This window comes from Tasmannia lanceolata, unplaced genomic scaffold, assembly GCF_043159265.1.
Source record: "Tasmannia lanceolata isolate RefF3 unplaced genomic scaffold, GAP_Taslan_0.1 ptg000013l, whole genome shotgun sequence".
NCBI lineage: Eukaryota > Viridiplantae > Streptophyta > Magnoliopsida > Canellales > Winteraceae > Tasmannia > Tasmannia lanceolata.
In genome coordinates this window covers 22,406,208-22,433,280 of record NW_027518690.1, presented here as the reverse complement: position 1 = coordinate 22,433,280, position 27,073 = coordinate 22,406,208, and the positions used below count along the sequence as shown (strand labels likewise).

Here is a 27,073-nt window from a genome sequence, read left to right as displayed (position 1 = left end):
GGCTCGCGCCTCACCTCTCTAGCGGGATCGGGTCCCACAGGTCGATACGATGACCCTGTCGACAGGTATGTGAATAAGGAACTAGTTCCGACACCGTGGGCGGTCAGTGCAAGCAATAACACGCTTTTTGGACTAAGCCGATGACCTCGAGGTGATATCGTACCTAGCTTGAATGTTTCCATAGATCCTTAAATATTTGTAACTTTCTCTTGATTGTGATCCTCTTTGCTGTGACACTTATGACCTATGTATTCGTGGACTTTGCTTCTCATTTATTGAACTTATACTAGCCACATCATTTGTCTCTTGTGCCTTCTTTCTTCATCTATTGACCTTTCTTTTGTAGCATGCATGACCTCACTTTAGTAGTGTGTTATTGTGTATTGGGCTTTAGCTGGTTGTGGTTTAACATTTTCAGGTTTTGAACCTTGTGAAGGGAACGAGGGAGCTGGGGCGTGATTCTTGGACTCTATCGTATTTCATCATTTACTTTGTTTGTTGATCGTGAGTATCAAACTGACTTTGTTTGGTACTATTATGTTTTGTTATGGGAAGACTTGGGTAATGTAGTGTTGGGTGACTTATTAATTGGGTTATGTAGAATGTTTAGCTATTATATTTAGATCTGTTTTGGATGGTGGTGATATTACTTTGCTAGCCTTGTACACTTGTAAGGTTTTTCTTGCAGGTATATGGTGTTGTTGTGTCCCCAAGTATGTGTGTGTGTGTGACCTGGGGGCGTGACACCAACGATTCAACATGCGGGTCCACGATGATTGGATCGTTCGTGGTCGTTCGAGGAGTAGATCAAGCAGAGGCTGTTATTACGGACGGCTACAAAGGTATTTTATTTATTCTATATTTTAATTTAAACCACCATCAGATCATCTAGACCCTAGGATCCTGGGTTAAAAGGCAAAATCGATGAGAAATTTTTTGTTCTATATGATTTCTAGTTCCACTGCAAATAATGATTTCGCCTGCGGTGAAAACCCTTCTAACAATCCACTACAAGGCTAGTATTTTTCTTGGGGCCCATTTGGATGCTTGTTGTTTCGAAATAGATGGAAAGGAAAATGACATCATTTTTTAAGTTCCTGTTGATAGCCACTGAAATCATCATTTTCTTGGTGTTGACGTGGCCAATAAGGGAAAGAACTGTTAAAAGAATCTAAAAGTCAGAAAAAAGTGTTCAATTGCCATTTTATTAGTAAACAGAAAGTAAAGCTGTCCGATGTTATTATCAAAGTACATAGTTTCAAATGTGGTCATTATTGCCATTAGTAGGAGTTATTTTAATTTTAATATTTTAATCTCTATGATTTATTATTACGCAATCCAAACTGTTGTTTGGTCTCATGCCAAACAGACTTCTTGTTAGGATTTATGGCATTTTGTGTGGCCTTGCAAGACCATTTTGTTACCTCTAATCTAATTTCCTCCTATTCTACTCTAATGTACCTCATGTTACTGATGGAATCTTGGAAAATCCCCTTAGCCGGTATGGACCTATATTTCCACGATGAGCGAGGTGTCAAGAATGTGTACTAACCAAATTAGTGTCAAGACAAGGCCACAAAACATATCGGGGAGTGGCGATCAGACTAGAGGATCTAACAATGGAATTAAGCCCTGAACGTGGTACTTGGAATGTTTCCCTAGGGTCTTTTTGAAGGGATCAACTCCTGAAGACTGGTGGCCATACATTTTTTAGGGAACATGTGGTTTGTGTGTTGGTGTGTCTCACACTAGAAAGTACTCACACAGCATGTGGAAATATACACATGTGCAAGGGATCAAAAATAATTTAATGGAATTAGGCTGATGTACGTTTTTCTGGAATACGTTCGAATTACGTGCATTGTATTACGATAGTGTGTGTGCAGCATACTTAACTAGAGAAGCCTTTTGTGGTAAACTCTTTTGTATGGGACATAGGGCACTACACGGGACAGAGTGACAAACGCCCATGCTAGGACTCATTGCAATGTGCCGATCGAAGTTGAGGAATTAGCTGTGGAATTCCCGACTAAGTTATATTTAATTATATTCAATTTGGGTGTTCAGAGGTCTCAATAGATACACGATAATTGAATATAATTACCCCGATTGTACTGGATGATCGATTGAGCCAAATTTGAATTTTTATTAGAATATTTTTGAAGAAAAATTAATGATGTAATTTTTGCAAAATAATAATTGAATATAGTTACCCCGATTGTACTAGATGATCGATTCAGCCAAATTTGAATTTTTATCGGAATATTTTAAAAGAAAATTTTGTTAGAAAGGTTGAAAAACCCCGAGCAAAATTGCTACACATAGCGGAAGAATAAACCGTGTAGAACAAAAATTTTGCTCTAACCCAGGATTCCTAGGGACTAATTGATTTTATTATGATTTAATAAACTCAAATATAAATACGCTTAGTTGCTGTAGAAAAGAACTCATCCGCTTGATCTATTCCTCGAAAATTCATCGACGATCAAATCGACGCGAAACTGCAAGTTGAATTGATGGATTCCTTTTGTTGCGTAAAGGATCTTGTGTACAACTCTTTGTTCACTTTATAATCTGATCTAAATCAGATTGTAATATGAGAATGTGTATTTAGATCAATGGATCTTGGTTGTATGTTTGTCTTTAATCTAGAAAAGACAAAACTAGTTGATAGAATTGGAGGAGAAGACTTTGCGGTGTCTCTACCAATTTTCAACACATGGAATTATGGAAGAGCTGTAGAAAACTCCAACAATATGTCTTGTATTTATAAAGTTTTTAATTTCCATATGCACAATCCAAAGTTTCTAGAGGAATCCGAAAAACTATGGAAAGTAGCCACAATTGGAAGCTCCAATTGGGAAGCAAGCAACCCCACAAATTGGAAACCCATATGGGACGTCCAAGGGTGGCTTGCTTGCTGCCCAAGCAACCCTTGGTTGCCCCATGTGGTTCCCAAGTTTCCAATTTTGTTTGTTCATTCATTCTTTCTTTCTCTCTATCCAATTTCATCACATGTGTTGCTTTAATTTGAAAATCAAATCTAGCAATAATATTTCAAATATTATTTGAATTACAAATTGATAATGGCACACCACATGGGGCGTGTGGACATGGGTCCCACCCAATTTCGTCCCATGTGGGTCCACTTATCCAATTCAGATTCCCATTGCATTTTATATTTAATTCTCAATTAAATTAATGCAATCCAATCCTATCCAATAGGATTAAAGCTCCAATATAATTTATGATATTTCCAAAATACCCTTATAGTTAATACTTAACCATTTTAGTATTTCCAATGTATCCCATAATGCATATACACTATATACATTTTGTATATCCTTTCAATGCATCAAATGCCACGAAACTAGTTCGTGTAAGCAACCAAAAAATGCGGGACCTTTATCTAATAGATTATAATAGATCAATCGAGTAGTGAGTGGGATCATAGCATGGATTAACGGTAGATCCTACAGAACTCACAAGTAGGCCCCACTGCGATTATTGCTCCGTAGCTAATGCTACAATCACCTGAGTCAGTAGCCTCCATCGAGACATAACCCTGAAGATAATCGTCAAATCATCATACCCCTAATCACATCAAATGTGTAAGTCCTTTCTCCAAGTCCACATCTACCGAGTTGAGTCCTACGGGGGGTAGACATCAACTACCCCTTGAGCTTACTCATGGTATACCTTTCAATCAAGCAGTGTCGGCCCGCAAATGCATTTGTTAAAACCATTTCAAAACTTATTTAGTGAAATTCTTTTGATAAACACTTTCTCAAATCCACACTTTCTCAAACACTTTCTCATATTAATTAGGTGGAGAATTCCATGTCGGGTATCACTATTGTCCTCAAAGGTTTGTCCAACACTCCAGTACTTCCCTCTTGTGACTCCAAGAGAATTACGGTTAGATAGACAAAAAATGAGAGACTCGTCAACAGACCAATATGACCCCTCAGGTCAAAGGACATGTAAAGGGTCCTTTCTAGAAGAATAACTCAACTGTCTCATGTCCACAAGCTATTCCAATATGATAATGTTCACTACGCAATCTCATTGTCGTACCCATTCTATCATGCTTAGGGTCCACTACCCAAGTGATTGAGATAAGCCACTCCACATCTCGTGCATGTAGGCAAGATAGATGCTAGTTTTGTACATGGTTTAAATTTCGACCGAAATCCAAAATTTCAGTGGGGACCAAAACTGAAATTTCCCGAAATCCCATTTTTCACTAAATACCAAATTTCGACCGAAATTCACATTTAAAAAAAATTGTTACAAAATTTCAGAATTTTGGTCCGAAATTTCAAAATTAATTAAATACTCTTTTTAATTTCTTACCAAATTTCGACCGAAATTTTGGTTTTCCCAGGGATCGAAACTGGTATTTTAAACCATGCTTTGTATAGGAGGAGGTGTCCAACCTCAACCCCAACTAGGAACTACTAAGGTCTGCAAAGAACCGGAATCCCATATCTCCTTGCTCCCTAGGATCTATGAATCCTTGAGCATGGGTTTCCTACTTTGCTACTTAAGGAAAAATATGTGTCAATAACGTATCACATATATTTAACTTTTAGTACCCATTAATTGTCATGAAAAGAAACTTTTATTATCTAACATGCAAAATATACTGGGCTTTAGGGCACAAACTCTAACAGTATCCCTCTTGCCCTCAAAGCCAGTTATGAATATATCTCAGACCCATCCCTTGAACATGCATGTCAAACACCTTTTGACTAAGAGGCTTGGTAAAAATGGTCCGCCACATTATCCGTTGAGGCAACCTTTGCAATAGCCACATCCCCTCTATCAATGATCTCCCATATCACATGATACTTACGAAGTACATGTTTAGACTTCTGATGAGACCTCGGTTCCTTTGCTTGAGCAATTGCTTCGTTGTTATCACAATACAGCGTAATCGGTTCCATTGGCATCCGGAAGATGAATAATCAAGTTTCCAATTAAGTAGGAAAAACTGCTATTTTTGGGTTTCTAAGGGTTTTCCTCAATTTTGCCTATTTTTGCACCTCGGGGGTAATTTGGTCATTTTCAATGTGTTTCATTTGATCTCTAGATTGTGTCTAAGGAGTCACGAGACATTTCGTGAATTTTGGAAAACCTGCTAAATTTGGAATTTCTCAGGGGTTTCGCTTAATTTGAAAATTTTGTGTCGAGGGCATTTTGGGCATTTTCAGGGGATTCCAAGTGATCCTTTTTTATATCACCCACCGAAAGAAGCAAACTTAAAAACTTTCTATTTTTTAGGTTTGACCATGAAAACTTTCTATTTTTAACTTTCCCAACCAATTTCAGGTCATTTTAGTCGCATTTGGGTGCATAATGATCAAACAAGGGCATTTTGGTCCGAACATTTGTTTCTTCTAAAGGGGATGGTTCGACCATATGTCGAGGGTGCACCATAAATGTCATATGGGTTGGGTTCATCAATAAAAGCTTTGAATTTAAAGAATTTTATTTAATTTTCATTGAAAAAAAACCCAAAATACATGTCATAAGGCCTATTGGGCTAAAGCCCACAAGGTGGGGGTCCATGTGGATCCACCATGTGGGCCGTCCATATAAGTGGGCGAACCACATGTGGAGGCCAAATGGAAAAATGTCCAACATGGGATGAGGTGGTTGGTGACATCATATTTGTTTTGAAAAAATAATAAAGAAATGAAGAGTTATAATTAGAAAGGGCTAGTATGGTCAGGTTAGTAAAATGACCATCACTTTTTATCTTCTCGTCTAAAAAATTTACGATAATACTTGTTTCGAACTTCGTGAAAAGATCTACAACTTTCTAGTTTACAACTTTTCCTGAATCAGCCTCTAAAAAGGTAAAAAATGAGCTCAAACGTTGGACAGCTCTCTTTAGACGAAAATCATTCATAAAAGCTAGTTTCTAATGTGAGAAGGCTTCTAGATTGATCTTGAAGGATCTCCATTGTGTAATTTAGCACTGCTTAGCTTGCAAGAAACAATGTTTAGAAATAAGTTCAATATGGAAATCAAAAAATGAGAAAGTCAAAGCACAAATTGGAAACAAGGCAAAAGGAGAGCTCACATTAGAAACTTCCAAATTCACTCAAACCTAGCCTTGTGCCTATAAAAGCAAACCTACCCAAGGCTTTTCTTCTCTGGGAAAAACATCCCACCTTGTCTTCTCCCTCTAGAAAATTCCTTCCCAATTGTGGTGTTCTTGATCATCTTCTATTACTGGTTTTTCTTTAAAGCACACTTTGATTTCTTCGTCTCTTCTTCAACAAAGGTCAAAACCGGATTATATTGGGCGCTCTTTGGGGTTTTATTTTACATATACAAGGTGTGAGAAAGTGTATATTTTGGATTTACACACCTTAGAGACAAGAAAAGCGATCAACGGTTAGTATCTTATTTTATGTAATCTAGAACGAGTAACAAGTTAGAGGTGTCTTTTCTTTATTTTTGTAGAGAATTACATGAGTGGTTGTCTTGCATAATCTAATATGATTTATGATGGGTCAATTTACTTTATTACTGATTTTGGTGGAAGAAGAACCATGTTACATGTGAAAAATTGGATGTTTAACCAATTAGGGTTTTAAGTAGTCTTTGAATCAATTTACGAAGCAATTGTTTCAAATCTAAGGATTTTTCGCAAAGTTATATTTTCTGAGTTTCAATTGGATTTAACAAACACTATAAATCTGAAAGTTCTAATAGAATTCATTTATATTTATGGCTTTAAAATTCGATCAACCAATTAGGGTTTCAAGTAGTTTTTAAGTCGATTTACAAAGCAAGTGTTTCAAAACCAAGGATTTTTCGTAAAGTTATATTTTCTGAGTTTCAATTGAGATAAAAGAACACTATAAATCTAAAAGTTCCACTAGAATTCATTTATTTTGATGACTCTAAAATTCGTCCAAAAAATACCTAGAAAAAGGAAATTTCACAAATAAAAATTCATTCCTGTATCAAAACAATTCAAAATTGTACGAAATTTTATTCTTAGCAGTATTTTACTATGTAAATATCATACAAAAGTTTTCAAAATATGTTGAGTTTATTTATTATAATTACTGGAATTGTTTAATGAAAATTACTTATTTTCACATGTATGAAGGAGATACCATCAAATGAACTCGTCGGGAGCTGAAATATTGTAGTAAGATGAATTGGCCCAACAAAATCGTATTATGATGTTTTCGGATTTGTTGTGCATGTCTTGGTATTATTTATAATTTATCTTTGAATCGAACCGAACATAAATAAATATATTTAAAATAGTAAATTTTAGAGATAATGTGTGAAATTTTTATTGTGGTTTGATATTACTGTGATTATAATATAGTGATAATTTGGAATGATTTGGACCATGGTTGTTATATGTTGCTTTGTAACAGTATCAATTTGGTTTCATTTTATTAAAATCATTAAAACTTCACTTTAATTCTAAAAATCGTGAAAAATTCCAGAATATCATAACTTTCTAGAATGCATGTAATCCTTAAGTCATTTGAATAGAAACCTTAAAAATCATTAAGTTCCTTCATAACTGGCTAATCTAGGTCATTTTAGATGAGAGGGTTGTATTCATAATCGTTTCTTCATTGTGATCAACCCTTGACTTTTTAGCATCTAAATCTAAATACATTGTTGGCTCTGAGGTCTTTCTCCACGGAAATTCTGAGAAAATGCCAGGAAACAGTATATCATGATTTATTTGCCAAACTGTGTAAGGGTAGAAAGCACGATTCCCTACTATGAATTCAACCCATGTAGGGAAATAACTAACCCTTAGAGCCTTAGATTTTTTCTAAATTTTAGGTGTTAGGAACCCTTAAAAGAATTGAAAATCATTAACCTAATAATTTGGGTTGGGTAAACCCATGTTCAAGTCAATCTTGGAACCGTTGGATCACGGTCCCACCTCGTAGGAACCTTTAGAGCCGCTTTAGAAACATTTACGTCACGTTGTGTTTTAGGTTTTTGGGTATCCTAGAGTTAAGAGTCCAGCCTCATCACGGCCGTTTGCTATTATTAGCAATTGACCTTTAGATTAGTTTCACTAGTTAACCCTCTTTTCCCTGCAGGACAAGCCTAGTTAACCTAGGATGTAGGACCCACCTGCATTAGTTTAGGGAGGGTCTTGTACTTAGATAGGGCCATATAACATCTTAGATGGAGTCCTAGGATAAAAAAATCTACTCTACTTGAACTAAATAATCTCTCTTAAACTGTCAAAGCAGTTAGTCCATTCTAGATCGGTGTCCTAGATGTCTTAGGCTTGTAGCTTACTTTAGGCCACCGAACTACGTCGACTCTGATCCCAGTGAGGCTTGGGTACGTAGGCAGTTTGGATGCTTGATGACATACAAATCACGAGTCGGCCCCACACAATCAGTGGGGCTTTTTAGGGTAGTTTTTATTTTCTTTCATCATTTAAAATCTTAAATTAAAATTGATTAAATCACTTAGAACTTGATTAAATCACTTAGAACTTTTCTCCAAATTAGAATTTTATGAGAACTTTCACATAGATTAAATCCAAACGAATTAAGAGAATCAAGATACACATTAGGAAATACATTAAAATTAGATCTTAGGATGCATGTCATATAGTTCGTACATTAATATAGAGTTAAATGAGCCATTTAAAAGAAATTCAAGAGAGTTAACTTTTGAAATTGAAGACCGGATTATCGGGCAAGAATGGTGCATGTGGTGGTAACTCCATATACCTTCCATTCTCGTAATTAGGTTACGAATCTAGATTTCTGGTCAATTATGGGTCCTAGATCTCTTATCTAGGTGGCGACTTTGTCATTCTCTTTTGCGTGAAATTCGGATTGCTTTAGTGATCCCAAGTTCTTAGAAAAGATGAATTAAATCAATAATAATAATAAAAAATGGCACACACCATTCGCGTGGGTACGAGAGACCAAGAGAAGGGGAGGCGGGTCACGCACCGCGCCCCTCTCGGGAGATCAGGACCCACAGACTGGCGACTCTGCTGGGGACTACCTAACTTTATTAAAATTTCAAAGGATAACTCATTTGAATTTAGTTTAATTGGCTTATAAAAGCTCTATCTTATATCTTTCTGTTGCTCTTTGCTAGATTAGTTTATATGTTCTGCTATATTTCCTTATCACATTATACTGCAAACTTAATCTAACAAAACCTGAAGGCATCATAGATTGCGCATACTTATTTCACACACTTACATCACTTGCATCCAAAACCATGCATCTCACATACACACACGTCCTATTTAGGAACCCGGAGTGTTATCTAGCATGGTTGACTGGGATTTCATCACCTGGTGCCTCTGTGTTAGATAAGCATTTCATTCTTAGCCTAGTACCTTTATGGTGAGTAAACGAATCCGTTAGTTCACGTACTGCTACACTGGACATTGGTACAGTATATTGAGCAAGGATTCGTGCTAAGAGAGCCCTTGGCCTTATCCATGCAGGAACATCATTTTTCATCCATTCGATTTGACTTGGTGCTTTCTCCATCACGATTATTGTGAGAAGACATCCAAAATAATTGTCCTCATGTAGTACGAACACCCATGCATCACGTGTGTGAGCCTAGATTAGGATATCCTATCTATTTGTGTCTAGATTAGGCCATAGTCCTTATTCCAACGGCTACAATCGGTTTTAGGTACACAAACAAGTCATGAGTCAAGATCCTCTCTCCACTCCGCTAGACCAGGATTAGGACCTGATGCCTTCAGATAACACTAGAGAAAATGTAAGAAGATTTAAAAACTTTCCCTTTGAGATTAGGATATAAATCTCATCTTTTCCTAAGATTTCATAGGTTATCTTCTTAGATTATCCCTCATGTATGATCTCATCTCGACCGTATCCTCCTTCGTCTATGATCCATCGTTCAAGAACGGTGATTTTATTTTCATATTCCTAGTCCCATTAAATCTGATCCCGTAGCTTTCGTTGGTTTCATCTTCTAATTTTTTCTTGCTTAACCTTCATCATCTTGAGGTTTGGAAAGTCCATTTCATAGGTCCATTAACCTCCAGATTATCATTATCTAGCCTCATCCTCGTTAGCTTTTGTTCGGATCATTGTCACGGTTGTCATTACCTCTCAATTGTCTGTCCATTCGTCTCTCATACCTAAGGCTGCATTCAAAAAACTCATTAGACCCATTGTAGTCAAATCCATTCTTTGATACCCGAGTTTGAGCTCATTGCATTCCTAGTCTAGGACCATGTTCCTTTGCACTAGGGGCATTATTCAAATCTTCTCTCTTAATACCCAAGTATTCATTTTCGAAGTCCTTAGACTGGGGGCATTCTCCTTTACTCATTATGTCGCCATTGTCATACCTTGCTCATTTCAGGATTCATTTTGTCATCACATTGCTTGAAAACGACACAGTCATCTCTAATCATTGGAAATAAATACATGCTGAATCTCAATCTTATACCTTGTGCTTATTGTTTCCATGTTAGGAGCATTCACCATTGATCCCGCTCAAGCAACTTGGGTTCGAGTAGACTCTCGTCTGGTCAGAAAGCCACCTCCCCCATCTCCTTCGGAAGCTTCTCCATCAACTCCATCTACACCCATGGCAGAACACATTGAGAACCCTCAGACCATTAACCTTGAAGTTATGATGGCCGTACTCCTTGAACAAATGAAATGAATCAAAGAAGATAATCAGTTTTTTAAAGCCCAATTCGCCGAGAAGTTTGGTCCATCATTTCCTTCACCTTCAAAGGGCAAAGAACCCATGAACCCTGTCATGTCAGAGCTTCATCATTCCCATTCCTCAAGGCCCATTTGATGTTACTGATGAAGAACAATATGGTGAAGAGAACTACAACCCGGTCTCATTGCCAATTGATAAGTCGGTTATGGAGAAGTTAGAATAGCTAACTAAGAAGGTTGATAATATGCAGATTTAAGAGCAAGGGCCCTTTAACTTAAATGATCTCACACTCTTCCCAGAAATCCGGCTTCTGAAGAATTTTTAGATGCTAGACTTTGACAAGTATGATGGCACGGGGTGCCCTACTTCCCATCTCCAGATGTTCACTATCATGTGCCAACCTCAAAACGTATCTCCTGAACAAATGGCCTAGCTTTTCTTGATTTCTTTAACTAAGATAACCAGAAGGTGGTTTTTGGGATTGGACAAGACCCGCTATAGGACATGGAAAGACATTGCTGAACAGTTTGTGAAGCAATTGAAGTATAATGATGGGGCAGAGATCACTAAGAAAGACTTGGAAATGACCAAACAAGATTCAAGGGAGTCTTTCTTGACATTTGTGAAAAGATGGAGGGGGTTGGCAGCACAGATGATTGACCATCCCACTGAGAAAGAGCAAGTTCAAATGATACTCAGAAACCTATCCCCTCAGCTCTATTATCACATGTCTCTCCAGTACTATCCTGACTTCGATCACCTCATTAATGCTGGCACACAAATTGAAGAAGCAATGTCACAAGGGGTGTATAACCGAAGCAATCTTAATACCCGAGATTTTAAGAAGCCTGCACCCACACAAGTCAAAGAGGTTGGCAATGTCTCTCGTGCCAATCCTCAACCGTCAAGACTTCAGAACCCTATAATCATGGATTATGATCAACCCATGGTCGCACCCCAACAGGAACCAAGGAAGGATTTTGATCATCTACCTTTTCTACCTTCTAAAATCCTACAAGAATGTTTAGCCTCAAGTCGTATCATCTTACCTCCCATTAGACCACCTCCCAATCCTTTACCCCGAAGTTGGAGAGCACATGAGCACTGCGATTACCACCAAGGCCCAGGCCACATCACTGATCGATGCATAGCCTTGAAGTATGTGATCCAGAAGCGGATTGATGAGAAAAAATTAGCATTTCAACACAGGCCGAACATCGTCAATAATCCTATGCCGACTCATGCAGTACCGCCACCGGCCAATGCTTGAGACAACCCAGGGTTCAAAGAAGCACAGGTCCAGTTGCAGTAAAGAAGGGGATTGAAAGTACCAGTCAGTACTAGTCATGAGCCGCCTTTGCCAAGCTTCCAAAGCCAGACCTTTGCAGCGTTTAAAGTTAAAGTTTCAATCATTTCCAATTTTTTGTTGAGTCGGTCAATATGTTAGTTTAGAAATTGAGTCTAGTCTTACAAGGTTATAGAGTCAACGCCTAGTCCAAGTGAGTCTTTTTCTGCATTTATTTTCAAGTCCAAAAATTATGAATCTTGAGCATGTTCGGGATAGGTCATCATTTGTAATGTCTTTTTATTAAATGAAATTTGCTTCCCAATAATATTTCAGTGATTGCTTCTGATCTTAATAAATAAAAATGAGACTCCCTCCTCAAATGAGGAAAAAGATACCGATGAAACTCCCCTTGATTGGCAGCATATGTTCAAACAAGAGGAGGAGCGTCGGGCTTAACCTTTCAAAGAGAAAATTGAAATGATAAACATTGGCACAAAAATTTTAATCCAATAAATGCCAATTGGAAATGCATTACCCTCTAAAAGAGCGCGAAATAAACTCATTTCGAGGATAAGAGGATTATCTAGAAGCGTTATAACCGATACCAGGGGCAAGACATAGATAGAAAGCTAAAGAGAATGAAGGACGTGAGAGACATATACTGTACAAGGGGCATGGATTGAAAATAACTTTCATATCTCCAGTCAATGACCTTGGTTCCCAAATTCATAATATGAAACCAACATATTCAAGATAAGAGTTCAAGAGCAAGTATTGAAAAGCGATCGTCAAATATCAAAAGTTATCGATTCATAAATAGGGGATGTTAAAGAACAAGTTTCGCTCCTTCAAAGTCAAAAGTGCATATCAAAATCATGAAAGAAGAAGAACCATTATCTCTTACCTGAAAATGCCGTCAAACGCTGCGAAAAAAATAATAAAGAAAATTTATCAATCGAGATCAATTCCAAACCTGAACATTAGAAGCCCTCCTTTAGCCGAACAAATCCCAAGTTCATGACCCAGTGTGAAAAAGAATACCCTTTTTGCAAACCCCTTTGGGCCTGCAACTACGTGAGACCTGATCTCTACACTAGGGTACGTAGGCAGCTCTGTCAAACCGAATTCGGTCGTTTCAAAAGAAAAAATTCAATAGTTCCAAAAAGAAGAAAAGAGTGTCAATCAATCAAAAGAAAGAAGTCATTAAAAAAAGAGAAAAGTAAAGAAAATAGAGCCAATCAAGAAAAAAAATTAGTTTACCTTCAAACTAGGGGCATCTGCCAGATGCCCTGAACTACGCGCGACCTGATTCCTACACTGGGATACGTAGGCAACCTGTTTTTCGGTTCGGTCGAAATTTTTGCAAAGCCATAAGCCTTTTCTTTGAAAAAGCCCATCTTACCTACAAAGTCCTTCCGGTGTTCAGAATCAAGGATTTAGGTCCCAATGCAAAAAGGAAAGAAAGAAAAAAGAAAAGAACAGAGTTTGAAGATCTGCTAGACTGAAAACCTGAAAGGGCGGTTTAGGCAAAATTTAAGATCATTCCCCTGCTAAGTTGAAAATCCGAAAGGGCGGCTTAGGCAAAAGCTAAGGTGATAGCCTGCTGAGTTAAAAACCCAAACGGGCGATTCAGGCAAAAGTTAAGGTCAAACGGTCCTCCAAGTTGAAAACCAGAAAAGGGCGACTTGGTCATGGTAGGAAAAAAAATCCAAAAAAGCTATATCCAGCATCAAAATCGAGGATTCAAGAAGTTCAAGGAGGCACACTTTGCATCATCGAAACTCGCATGAGACCAAGCAATCCAAGGAGTAGTAATCAAATCCTTGGAGTATTACTGTTTTAAAATGAGAAGTCCAGTGTTTATCAATTGCAAAATTACTCTTTGAAAGGCTAGACCTACTAAACCAAATGTTAACTAAGTCAGAAGCATCATTTTGAGTTGGTCTAGTCAGTCCATCCATTTCTATTCTTTCAGAAATCCTCGATTATTCGAATAGTGTCTTTTACCAGATTTCCCCTTTGAATAGAGTCGTTCATTGTCTTTGAGTCCAAAGGTCGCAACTGTCTTGGTGAAAGAGGTAAGGCGTCAGCTTATCTACAACTGCACTTGAGCCATACAAATCTTGATGGAAGAACTTCATGAGTCGTCATATGAAAGATTCGGTTTAAGCAAGCCACTTCAGAAAGAATTTAGAAGCAGAACGTTAGAAGGCACAGTTTCCATAAAAAGACCATGTCCCCACAAAGGCACCATAAGCTTAGGAGAGTCTCATACGTGACGATGGTTGGACCAATTCCTCCGCAAGATGAAACATTAAAATTTAGAATTTCTTTCCAGCGTATTGCATACCATTACCGTCGAGAAACGTTTGTCAAAATACCTGCCAGAAAAAAAATCCCACCTTCCAATTTCAGTATCCAAGAGAGCCATTGTTCTAGATTACCAGTTCAGGTATTTAGATCAGGGTTTCAATTATGAATACCAAGAATCACCAGCAATGAATACCAATGGTCTTTAGGCAGTAACCTCTTCTTAAAAGTTCCTGAAAGGATTCTTAGCAATTCTCATAAGTCATGTTTCATCATTTCTTCTCTAGGGATAAATGTCAATAGCCTTTGCATTTAGTTCCTAATATGCGTTGTCTCGTCATTCGTTTGAATTTTGGTCTTCCACAATATCTATTTGTCCTCAAATCTAATTTCACACATCTAAAGTTCATCAATTTTCAAATTTATCAAACTCAAGTTCATGCTCAAATCTTCAAGTTCAAGTTCATTTTAAATCATCAACTCAAGTCCATTTCAAATTTCCAAATTCACGTTCATTTCAAGTCGTCAAATCAAGTTCAGATTAAATTCATTTTCCTTTCTTTTCAGAGAAAAAGTAAAAGTGCCTCTAGATTGAAAATTTCTTTCTTTTTAGAGAAAAAGCGAAAGTGCCTCTTGATTGAAAATTCTTTTTTCTTTCTTTTCAGAGAAAAAGCGAAAGTGCCTCTGGATCGCCTCTGGATCGAAAATTCATTTTCCATTCTTTTCAGAGAAAAAGCGAAAGTGCCTCTCGATCGAAAATTCATTTTCCTTTCTTTTAAGAGAAAAAGCGAAAGTGCCTCTAGATTGAAAATTCTTTTTCTTTTCTTTTCAGAGAAAAACCAAAAGTGCCTCTAGATTGAAATTTTCTTTCTTTTCAGAGAAAAAACAAAAGTATCTCTGGATTGAAAAAAAAATTTCCTTTCTTTTCAAAGAAAAAGCGAAAGTGCCACTAGATTGAAAATTTCTTTCTTTTCAGAGAAAAAGCGAAAGTGCCTCTAAATTGAAAAAAAAAATTTCTTTCTTTTTAGAGAAAAAGCAAAAGTGCCTCTGGATTGAAAATTCTTTTTCCTCTCTTTTCAGAGAAAACGCGAAAGTGCCTCTCGATTGAAAATTTCTTTCTTTTCAAATAAAAGCGAAAGTGCTTCTAGATCGAAATTCATCTTCCATTTTCTTTCAGAGAAAAAGCGAAAGTGCCTCTCGATAGAAATTCATCTTCCTTTTCTTTTCAGAGAAAAAGCGAAGGTGCCTCTGAATCGAAATATTCTTCTCCCTTTTTGTTTAGAGAAAAAGCGCAAGAGCCTCTAAACTAAAAAGATTCTTTCTTCTGCCCTATAGAAAAAGCTTGGTGCCTTTATGACGGAGAATTTCATCAAGATAATCCAATTTCTTAATATTCTAGGACTTCGTCTAGGGTCTTGCATTAGGAAACATTTAGCATATGTTTGTATTGCATTAAAGAATCTTTTGTTGATTAAAGCTATGCAAAATGGCTCTGTCACTTTTGCGTTGGTATTCGATGACTACGTCATCTCTACCAAAGAGGAGCATCTGTAGACACCCCCATTTTGCTATACTTTAAAAAGCAAAAATTTCGGTAGTTTCATTGAGTCTTGAGTCGGTTTTCCATATTATATTAGGTATTCTTATATTTTAAGGTGAATTTCACCACATTTTAAGAGTTTTGAAGTTGATTCGCAATCCTGAAAGTCTCTAGGGGGTTACATTGTCCTTCGGAAGATGAATAATCAAGTTTTCATTCAAGTAGGAAAAACTGCTATCTTCGGGTTTCTCAAGGTTTCCCTCTTTTTTGCCTATTTTTGCACTTCGGGATTAATTTGGCCATTTCCAATGTGTTTCATTTGATCTCTAGAGTGTGTCTAAGGAGTCACGAGTCATTCCGTGAATTTTGAAAAATCTGCTAAATTTAGAATTTCTCAAGGGTTTCGCTTAATTTAAAATTTTGTTGGTCGAGGGCATTTTGGGCATTTTCAAGGGATTAAAAGTGATCCTGTTGATATCACCTACCAAAAGAAGCAAACTTAAAAACTTCTTATTTTTTAGATTTGACCATGAAGGCTTTCTATTTTTAACTTTCCCCTTTGGGGGCAATCTAATTTAAGGTCATTTTAGTCGCCTTTGGGTGCGTAATGATCGAACAGGGGTATTTTGGTCTAAAAAATTGTTTCTTCTAAAGGGGATGGTTCGACCATATGTCGAGGGTGCACCAAAAATGTTATATGGGTTGGATTCATAAACAAAAATTTTGAATTTAAAGTATTTTATTGAATTTTCATTGAAAAAAACCCAAAATACATGTCATAAGGCCCATTGGGCTAAAGCCCACAAGGTGGGAGTCCATGTGGACCCACCCATGCGGGTCGGCCACATAAGTGGGTGCCACACATGGGGTGGCCACTTGCAAAAATGTCCAACATAGGATGAGGTGGTTGGTGACATCATATTTGTTTTGAAAAAATAATAAAGAAAGGAAGAGCTATAATTAGAAACGGCTAGTATGGTCAGGTTAGTAAAATAGCCATAACTTTTTATCTTCTCGTCCAAAAAATTTGCAATAATTCTTGTTTCGAATGTCTCAAAACAATATACAACTTTCTAGTTTACAACGTTTCCTAAATCAACCTCTAAATAAGTCAAAAATGAGCTTAAACGTTGGGCAGCCCTCTTTAGACGAAAATCATTCATAAAAGCTAGTTTCCTGTGTGAGAAGGCTTCAAAATTGATCTTGAAGGATCTCCATTGTGTAATTTAGCATTGCTTAGCTTGCAAGAAACAATGTTTAGAAATAAGTTCAATATGGAAATCAAAAAATGAGAAAGTCAAAGCACAAATTGGAAACAAGCCAAAAGGAGAGCTCACATTAGAAACTTCCAAATTCACTCAAACCTAGCCTTGTGCCTATAAAAGCAAACCTACCCAAGGCTTTTCTTCTCTAGGAAAAACATCACGCCTTATCTTCTCCCTCTAGAAAATGCCTTCCCCCATTGTGGTGTTCTTGATCATCTTCTATTACTGGTTTTTCTTTACAGCACACTTTGATTTCTTCGTCTCTTCTTCAACAAACGTCAAAACCGGATTATATTGGGCGTTCTTTGGGGTTTTCTTTTACATATACAAGATGTGACAAAGTGTATATGTTGGATTTACACACCTTAGAGACAAGAAAAGCGATCAACGGTTAGTATCTTATTTTATGTAATCTAGAACGAGTAACAAGTTAGAGGTGTCTTTTCTTTGTTTTTGTAGAGAATTACATGAGTGGCTGTCTTGCATGATCTAATATGATTTATGATGGGTCAATTTACTTTATTACTGATTTTGGTGGAAGAAGAACCATGTTACATGTGGAAAATTGGATGTTTAACCAATTAGGATTTTAAGTAGTCTTTGAATCGATTTACGAAGCAAGTGTTTCAAATCTAAGGATTTTTCGCAAAGTCATATTTTCTGAGTTTCAATTGGATTTAACAAACACTATAAATCTGAAAGTTCCAATAGAATTCATTTATATTTATGGCTTTAAAATTTGATCAACCAATTAGGGTTTCAAGTAGTTTTTAAGTCGATTTACAAAGCAAGTGTTTCAAAACCAAGGATTTTTCGTAAAGTTATATTTTCTGAGTTTCAATTGGTATAAAAGAACACTATAAATTCAAAAGTTCCACTAGAATTCATTTATTTTGATAACTCTAAAATTCGTCCAAAAAATACGTAGAAAAAGAAAACTTGACAAATAAAATTCGTTCATGTATCAAAACAATTCAAAAGGTTTCAAAAGATTTTGAGTTTATTTATTATATTACTGGAATTATTTAATAAAAATTACTTATTTTCACATGTATGAAGGAGATAACATCAAATGAACTCCTTGGAAGCTGAAATTTTGTAGTAAGATGGATTGGCCCAGAAAAATCATATTATGATTTTTGCAGATTTGTTGTGCATTTTATGATATTTCGTATTATTCATCTTCGAATCGGACAGAACATAAATAAATATTTTTAAAATAGAAAATTTTAGAGGTAATGTGTGAAATTTCTATTGTGGTTTGATATTACTGTGGGCATATTATAGTGATCATTTGAAATGATTTGGAGCCTGTTTGCTATATGTTGCTTTGTAATAGTATCAATCTGGTCTGATTTTGTTAAAATCATTAAAAATTCGCTTTAATTCTAAAAATCGTGAAAACTTCCAAAATATCATAACTTTCCAGAATGCATGTAATCCTTAAGTCATTTGAATAGAAACCTTAAAATCATTAAGTTCCTTCATAATTGGCTAATCTAGGTCATTTTAGATGAGAGGGTTGTATTCATAATCGTTTCTTCATTGCGATCAACCCTTGACTTTTTAGCATCTAAATCTAAATATATTGTTGGCTCCGAGGTCATTGTCCGCGGAAATTCTGAGAAAATGCTAGGCAACAGTATATCATGGTTTATTTCCCGAACAGTGTAAGGGTAGAAAGCACGATTCTTTTCCACGAATTCAACCCATGTAGGGAAATAACTAACCCTTAGAGCCTTAGATTTTTACTAAATCTTAAATGTTAGGAACCCTTAAAAGAATTGAAAATCATTAACCTAATAATTTGAGTTGGGTAAACTCATGTTCAAGTCAATCTTGGAATCATTGGATCACGGTCCCACCTCGTAGGAACCTTTAAAGCCGCTTTAGGAACATTTATGTCACGTTGTGTTCTAGGTTTTATGGTGTCCTAGAGTTAGGAGTCTAGCCTCATCACGGCCGGTTGCTATTATTAGCAATTTACCTTTAGATTAGTTTCACTAGTTAACCCTATTTTCCCTTTAGGACAAGCTTAGTTAACATAAGATGTAGGACCCACCTGCATTCGTTTAGGGAGCATCTTGTACTTAGATAGGGCCATATAGCATCTTAGATGCAGTCCTAGGTTAAAAAAATCTACTCAACTTGAACTAAATAATCTCTTTTAAACTGACAAAACAGTCAGTCCAGTCTAGATCGGTGTCCTAGATGTCTTAGGCATGTAGCTTAGTTTAGGCCACCGAACTACGTCGACTCTGATCCCAGTGAGGCTTGGGTACGTAGGCAGTTTGGATGCTTGATGGCGTACCAATCACGAGTCAGCCCCACACACAATCAGTGGGGTTTTTAGGGTAGTTTTTATTTTTCTTTCATCATTTAAAACCTTAAATAAAAATTGATTATATCACTTAGGACATTTTTCCAAATTAGAATTTTAGGAGAACTGTAAGCCCAATGGTTCCCACCTTGGCATTCCCATCTTCTTTTGATAATTCCAATACACAAGTGATTTAATATCACTAATGTGTTTGTATGTCTAAGTTGTAGATCATGATTGTATTAAGACAAGATTTCTTGGATTAAGGCCAAAAAGCTCTCATTGGACCGCATTAAGAAGGCCAAAGACATCAGAGATCTAAGACGCATGAATACTTGAAGCATCACAATTGAAGATCAAAGTCGTTTTAGAATGTAAAGATCCAATCCTAATTTAGGTGTTTAGAGGCATAAATATAGTAATCTCACACACCTTAAAATGTTTAAGAGGTTGTCCTTGTGGTGTTCCAACGCTTTGGAACCCTCATAACAATCCCAACTTGGTGTAGAGTTGGAAGCCCAAAGGAATAAGAAACAGAATTGAAAAACCAGCTGCATTTAGGCTTCTCGGAGCTCCGAGCTCGGAACTCCGAGAGATTCTTCGGAACTCCGAGAAATGGTCCAGTAGCATTTTTCCATCTTCTGTTTGCATTCCCGGAACTCCGAGAGAAATTCTCGGAACTCCGAGAATTTCTCGGAACTCCGAGAAAACCTCTCGGAACTCCGAGACCGCTATTTCGGGAAAAAATTATAGTCGTTGGGGATTTTGCCAGATTTACCACTATGCCCCTCAAACGGTCATATTTGGATTTTCTATATATATGGGTATTCTAAACTTCCCAATCATCAATCCTAACACTCTAAAAACCTATTGGAATATCCTAAGAGTGTATTAAGCTTGTTTATGCCTCTCATCCTCTATAATTAGGATTTGGATCATTATGCTCAAATTTGTACATCTTCTACAAACCTTGTAAACCCTTGTGAGGAATTTTTTGTTCTTTCTTTCTTATTCAAACGATTGTATTCGGGCGAGTGGTCGAAGAAGCGGAGCCCACTCTCCGTGGTGAGGATTGCCACCAAGGTTAAAGGCAATTGGAATTGTAATCGGCACCAATCTTCGCCGAAGATAAGAAGATCAAATAGTGAAGCCATCAACGGGTTTGGTTGGTGGAGTGGAGTAGGTCTCGCGTTGGAAGACCGAACCACTTTAAATCTCTGGTGCATTCTCTCTTATCTCTTGCTTTATATTTGCATTGCACTTAGGATTTAACTTGTGTGTTTAATTTTCATTTTTGATCTCTTAATCTTCAAATTTGGGTTAGAGTTTTCAAAAGCTTAAAACTTGTTAGGAACCTAAATTTTCCCTCCTCATAAGTTGCCATTAAAATAGTACTCGGGCCTACCCTTGGAATTTCAAGAACTTTCACATAGATTGAATCCAAACGAATTAAGAGAATCAAGATACACATTAGGAAATACATTGAAATTAGATCTTATGATGCATGTCATATAATTCGCACATTAATATAGAGTTAAATGAGCCATTTAAAAGAAATTCAAGAGAGTTAACTTTTGGATTGAAGACCGGATTATCGGGCAAGAATGGTGCATGTGGTGGTAACTCCCCATACCTTATATTCTCGTAATCAGGTAACGAATCTAGATTTCTGGTCAATTATTAGTCCTAGATCTCTTATCTAGGTGGCGACTCTGTCATTCTCTTTTGCGTGAAATTCAGATTGCTTTAGTGATCCCAAGTTCACGGAAAAGATGAATTAAATAAATAATAAAAACAGCAGACGCCATTCTCGTGTGTACGAGACCAAGAGAGAGGGAGGCCGGTCACGCACCGCGCCCTCTAGCGGGATCAAATCCCACAAAAATAAACTAGTTTTCTTTTTTTATAATAAAAACCAAACAATGTGGGGAATGCTTTTAGAAATTCTTAGACATTTAGAAAACTCTAAATTGGGCTTTTTTCCAATTAGAAAACGTGGGTTGCTTTATTGGATAAAAACAATCACTAAAATATCTCCCACAATGTTTCCTTTTTCTACTTTCCCGCTATAATGCTGTATGTTAAATTTCAACTTCTTTTTTGGACAAGTAAATTGTCGAATTAGAAAAAATAATAAATTACGAAGTTGTACACCTTTTAAAGTTCTTCGAAACGAGTACCTACACAATAATTTTGGCCAAGAGGTAAGTTATGACTGTTTTAATAAAATGAGTCTTTAAGCTAAACTTACAATTGTTTATTTAATCTTTTAATTAAATAAACATATTTCCTCCCATCCAATGGGAAAAAAAAGCTCCATCCATATTTTTTATAATTCTCAAACTACCCTTATGGTTAATACTTAACCATTTTCGTATTCCCAATGTATCCCATAGTGTATATACACTATATACATTGGGTATATCCTTTTAATGTATCCAATGCCACGAAACTAGTTCGTGTAAGCACCTTCTGCTAGGAAGGTACTTTTCTTATTACTCTTTTGCAGATCCTCAGCTGTCTGAACTTGATTTATCAGCTCTGTCAGGGACATTGTCATTTTGTTCATATGGTAGGTCATAACAAACTCTTTGAATGACCCACATAAGGAAGATAAGACTGTCAATCTATGTCTCAGCATCCATGATGGCCCCTAAGATGTTGAGCTCGTTAAGATAGCCCATTATCTTTAGCATGTGGTCCCTAACCGGTATTCCCTCTACCATCTTAGTGGATGTTAGGCCTCTAATCGTCAACAGCCTAGCTGTGTGATGTTGCTCTCCAAACATTTCTTTAATATTTAGCATTATATCCGAGGCTGCTGCTATTCTATTATGTTGCTGCTGCAGCACATTAGATATAGAGCCAAGGATATAACATTTTGCCATCTCATTGTCCTCAAGCCACTTAGACTTTCTATCGTGGTCCGCTTGAGGCGCATCGGAACCAGGTAGTTCAGGCACCTCAGTGGTAAGAACCTAATAAACTTTAGCGGCTATGAGCACTAGCATTAGGTTCATTTTCCAATCGACGTAATTTGGACCAGTTAACTTATTTTTATCTATGATCTTAGCTAATGGGTTGAATGAAGCCATGGTATCTATGCGCAAACAAAATAGACATAATTAGGCATAATAAACATATCCATCGAATCTGGAATTTTGATCTACGATGGAACCGCCCATTGCAAGTCTCATTCACGGGCCCCTCAACCTTGTGAATCAAGAAAAATGTATAATTTCTCCAATGGACATCGGAAACTGAAATACAGGTGTGACAACCCAAGAGGGGGGTGAATTGGTCAATTAGAAATTTTAGGCTTAATTAAGGAAAGGTTAAAAATTAATCCATTTAATTAAGCACAAATTAGTCTAACCCTTCTTCAAATAGGTATATCAATAAAAGCTAAGATTTAGACTTTCTAATCATGCACATTACTAACCCTTATTCAAAGAAATATTATAAATGCAATTAGGGTTTAAACATTTCAATCAAGTGCATTTACTAACCCTTGTTCCATTAAAACAATAAACAAGTTAGGGTTAGAGATTACCAATCACCACACGTGCAAGAGAAGGAAAGGAAGAGAGAGAGAGGCAATGAACACAAGCTTTATAGTGGTTCGGTCTATCACAAGACCTACTCCACTCTTCACGTGCGCGCGTGAGTTCCACTATCTCGATCCTCCTTCAAGGCCGGATCGATGAGCCATTACATGACCAAGCTTTTCCACTCTCAAGGGCCAAAGCGAAATCCATCTGCACGAAACCTTCAGCTAAGGGACACACCCTCATATGCCGTCTTCACCTTTCTTAACGGGCCGAAAAGGAGATCCTCGTCTTCACCTTTCTTCACGGGCCGAAGAGAAGACCCTCTTCTTCACAATTCTTACCAGGCCGAAGAGAAGACCCTCAACAAAGAGCAAAGGAAATAAAAGTTCACAATCACTCCAAGAAAATATAAATGTAAAGCCCTATGGAGTGCCTCTTGATAAGATGTAGAAATGGAAGATCAAAGAGGTTTTTAGCTTTTGAAAAAACTTGAAGCTCAAAGATAAAATGGGATTGATCTTTCTCAAATGTTCAAAAGCTTATAGAGATGGGTTTTAATCATTTATATATAATGTGTTTGAAAATATGACCGTTTGGAGAAAAACTGTAAATAACTGGCTTGGAAAAGTCAAGCAGAAAATGCCCCAACGGCTAGTTTGCTCAACCGTCGCGGTTGACCGAGCCACCGCGGTCGCCCGCCCTTATCTGACGCCCTTTTTTATTTTCAAATTTCTTACCGTCGCGGTCTACCGGCCCCATGGCGGTCGTCCGGCGAGGCTAACCTGTTAGCTCAAAAATTCGGCTCAAAAACCTATCCGCGGTCGACCGACCCATGGCGGTCGTCCGCCAAGCCCAACCTGGATGCTTTCTTGATTTCCAGAAAATCAATCCGCCGTCGCCAAATCCCCCTGGTTGACCGGCCCGACAAATTTCGAGATGCCCTGGATTTCCAAGTTCCATCTCGTGGTAACCCAGTCGACCGGCCCTGAGTAAAATTCCATTTTTAACTTAAAAATCCAGGGGCTTTTGGGCCATGGTCTTGGGCTTAAGTCTAGGTTTTCAAAACACATTTTAGGGTATGTTGATGGTTTTCAAATATGTAAAAAGTTAAGTATAAAAACCATTTGAAAACCTTTTGAAAGTGCATTTTTACATAAAATAAAGATGACTCCAAATACATTCTAAAAATAAGAACCTTGAGTCTTCTTAGAATGTCTTGGATCATTTGCACTTCCATGGACTTCTTCGGCTTGAGTAAACATCTTGAACTTGATTCTTCTCTTGTGACTTCTCCTCCAATCTTCAATGCATGTTGAGGTACATGAGGTGTCACCATGGCATGTTCAACTCCAAGCTCCTTCTTGACACTTGCTTAGGGAACTTGTGGATCTTCATGTTGAGCTTCTTGACTTGAACATCTTCAAATGAGGATGGTCCAATGTAGGTGCAAGCTCTTGGTTCTTTTGATCCTTGATCCACAAGCCATGTGTTGAGAAGAGTTGTGTAATGGCGATTATGACATGAAAATCCTGTATATAACACAACACCTTAAAGCAACACATCAATCCATAAATGCTAATCAATTTGGTTTGCTAGCATTAAAACAGGAAGGTAAGGTGAATGATTAACCCATGGAAACCCTTGGGCTTACATTCTCCCCCTTTTTGATGATGGCAAGCAAATTGATTAGAGAGGTAGGAGATTTTAAACAAATATATGAATAAGCATTAAAGATTATAAACAATGAAGCAATGATCCCCCTCATTATATGAACAAGTTTAAAAGGATAATGTAAAGCATGTGGTGCATACAAAATATGGACTACCTAATCAATTCCCAAAAATTCTCCCCCTTTTGGCAATAGCAAAAAGGAAGGATATGTAAGTGAAAGTGGAAGTTGGGTGTCAAGATAAATGGTAGCTTATATAAGCTATATACCGATGATATGATATTGCATTTAAGCTCTTATGATGCTTATAAACGAGAAAACATAAGTGAAATGCATTATAAGCAAAAAAAATTATTTTTTTTTCTAAAAGATTTGAAATTTAAGCACAATTATGGGGGCAATAAACCATGTGAGTACATCACAATGATCTATATAAACATGAATAAAATACTATTTAGCTCTCCCCATATGAATTTGTCAGAGGCCCTAGGTGAGACCTATGTTATAGGGAATGACAAACAAAATGGTTAAGCAGGTGAATGATTTGAATACTCGGGCTTCATTTACAACTCTTGAAGCAGATAAGTGTCTACCTGAGAAACGATATGCTTAAATTTATGACCTAACCTTTGAAGTTCATAAGTTGCATTATGTAGGGGATCTCTTGACATTAAGCAGACAAGTCTCTTCCAGAGCTTGGATATGCTCTGAACAATAATATAACCTTTTTTAGATGACTTGTTTCGTGCTCATAGAGATTTACGCATATCAAAATGAAAGCTCCCCCTGACTGTGTGCATCTAATATAAATGTTAGAGTTCTAGCACATATGCCTTTGATTCAAGTTTAATCACATTTAACCATTTTGAGTTGCTCCATTCAATTGATAGTCACATATGAATTGGAATGGATGATTATTAGACATGAGATATGGCAATGAAGAGAATATAGTCTAATAAACACATGGATACAAGAATGAAATCAATGAGGTACATATCCACGGCAACTAAAAGATCATGTATACATAAATAAGAAATATAAAGCTCAACATACATGATCAAAATGGAAGATTAATACCACATTTCTTTTATCACTTTAATAAATGATAAAAGTGGTATTTGGAAATCTCTCGAAAGAAGTAAAACTGAACTTCTTTTCTTCTATCCAGAACTCTTCTACTAATGAATAGTTAGAAGAGCTTAGATCAATGCTTGACCCTTTTTCCATGTAAGGGAGCATCTTTTGACAAATCTTTCTGGATTGAGAGATTGGGTACTTGTTTTAACTTTTCTCCTTCATCAAAGGGTCATCCTTGAGAGGATGATCATGAAGTGCACATGCCAGCCTTTAGACATGAGTCTTCAAATCCTTAGTTTCTGTTCATCCTTCACAGAGGAAGAATGTAGAGATAGACAGAGAAAAATTGAGTACATCTACCATCTTATTACATCTGGCATTATGGAAGGAGACAAGTACCACAAACAAGCTATGAAGGACATATAATTTGAGTTGAGTCCTCAGAAGCTAGAATCTTGGAAGAGATGATAGGACATGACAAACTCAAAAATATTTTTAAATCATCCATCTTCCAGGTAATTGTCATTGGCCTTTAATAATTCTTATAATGCAAGGCCTGACAATATACAATGGCTTATATATGAATGAAAAAGAATAGCCATTGGAACTTATCATGATAACATATTTTCATTCAAAAATACATGATAAGAGACTACTTCATAGACAATGAGATGATCATCTGAAGCATTGTCCAATGAAGAAGGGTTCTAGAGATTTTTCAAACTCTAGAACAAGATACTTATCATTGGCAGCGATAGAAACATATAAGACTATCCAAGATAAGTATAAGGCCAGAGAAGATATGGCACTGAGACACAGGCAAATGAATCTTATCAAAAGATGAGAGATGATCTCAAATTTAAGGAATAGGACAAGATCCCACTACAACACATATGGAGCAGTGTGGCTCCACATGAGTGTACTTATCATATGTGATGCAAATCAAACATCATATGATAAGGTGGATAGACAGACATTGAGCATGTATAGCTCTCCCTTTGTAAGTGACTCATACAGTGTATGAATTTAAAGGGCTGTCCAACCTCATGGACACCAAGGGATTTAAAGGTGAATGATTTCCAAACCACCCTTGGGCCACTAATGCATGATTGCTATAGGTAGTCATATGATGTCAAAAGAGATGAAACCTAGCAAGCCATGCTCTCCCTAAATATGTGCATATAATATAAGTATAACATACAAGGCACAAAATGCTTATCATGGTTAAAATGTCGGCTAAAAGCCAAAAAAATTAGTGTTTTAATTAAAAGTAAGTGTACACTCTCCAACTTACTAGGTAAGAGGACTAAGAGTACTAATTTAGTGATTTTTAAATTTAAGCTCACCATCTTTAC

General features: G+C 36.8%; 1 protein-coding gene across 4 annotated transcripts in view; it reads right to left on the bottom strand.

Moving 5' to 3' along the window:
• The window catches only part of LOC143889952 (serine/threonine protein phosphatase 2A 59 kDa regulatory subunit B' eta isoform-like), a 62,845-nt gene that overhangs the window by 16,907 nt on the left and 18,865 nt on the right, over positions 1-27,073 (bottom strand). For 3 of the 4 annotated variants that reach the window (XM_077394365.1, XM_077394366.1, XM_077394367.1), the window contains one exon: positions 24,192-24,501. The exons of the other annotated variant lie outside the window; for it this stretch is intronic. In XM_077394365.1, coding sequence (XP_077250480.1) covers positions 24,302-24,501 — 200 coding nt within the window. In that variant the 3' untranslated portion in view covers positions 24,192-24,301. Of the gene's footprint in view, positions 1-24,191; positions 24,502-27,073 lie in introns of those variants that run through there. 4 annotated transcript variants of the gene reach the window in all.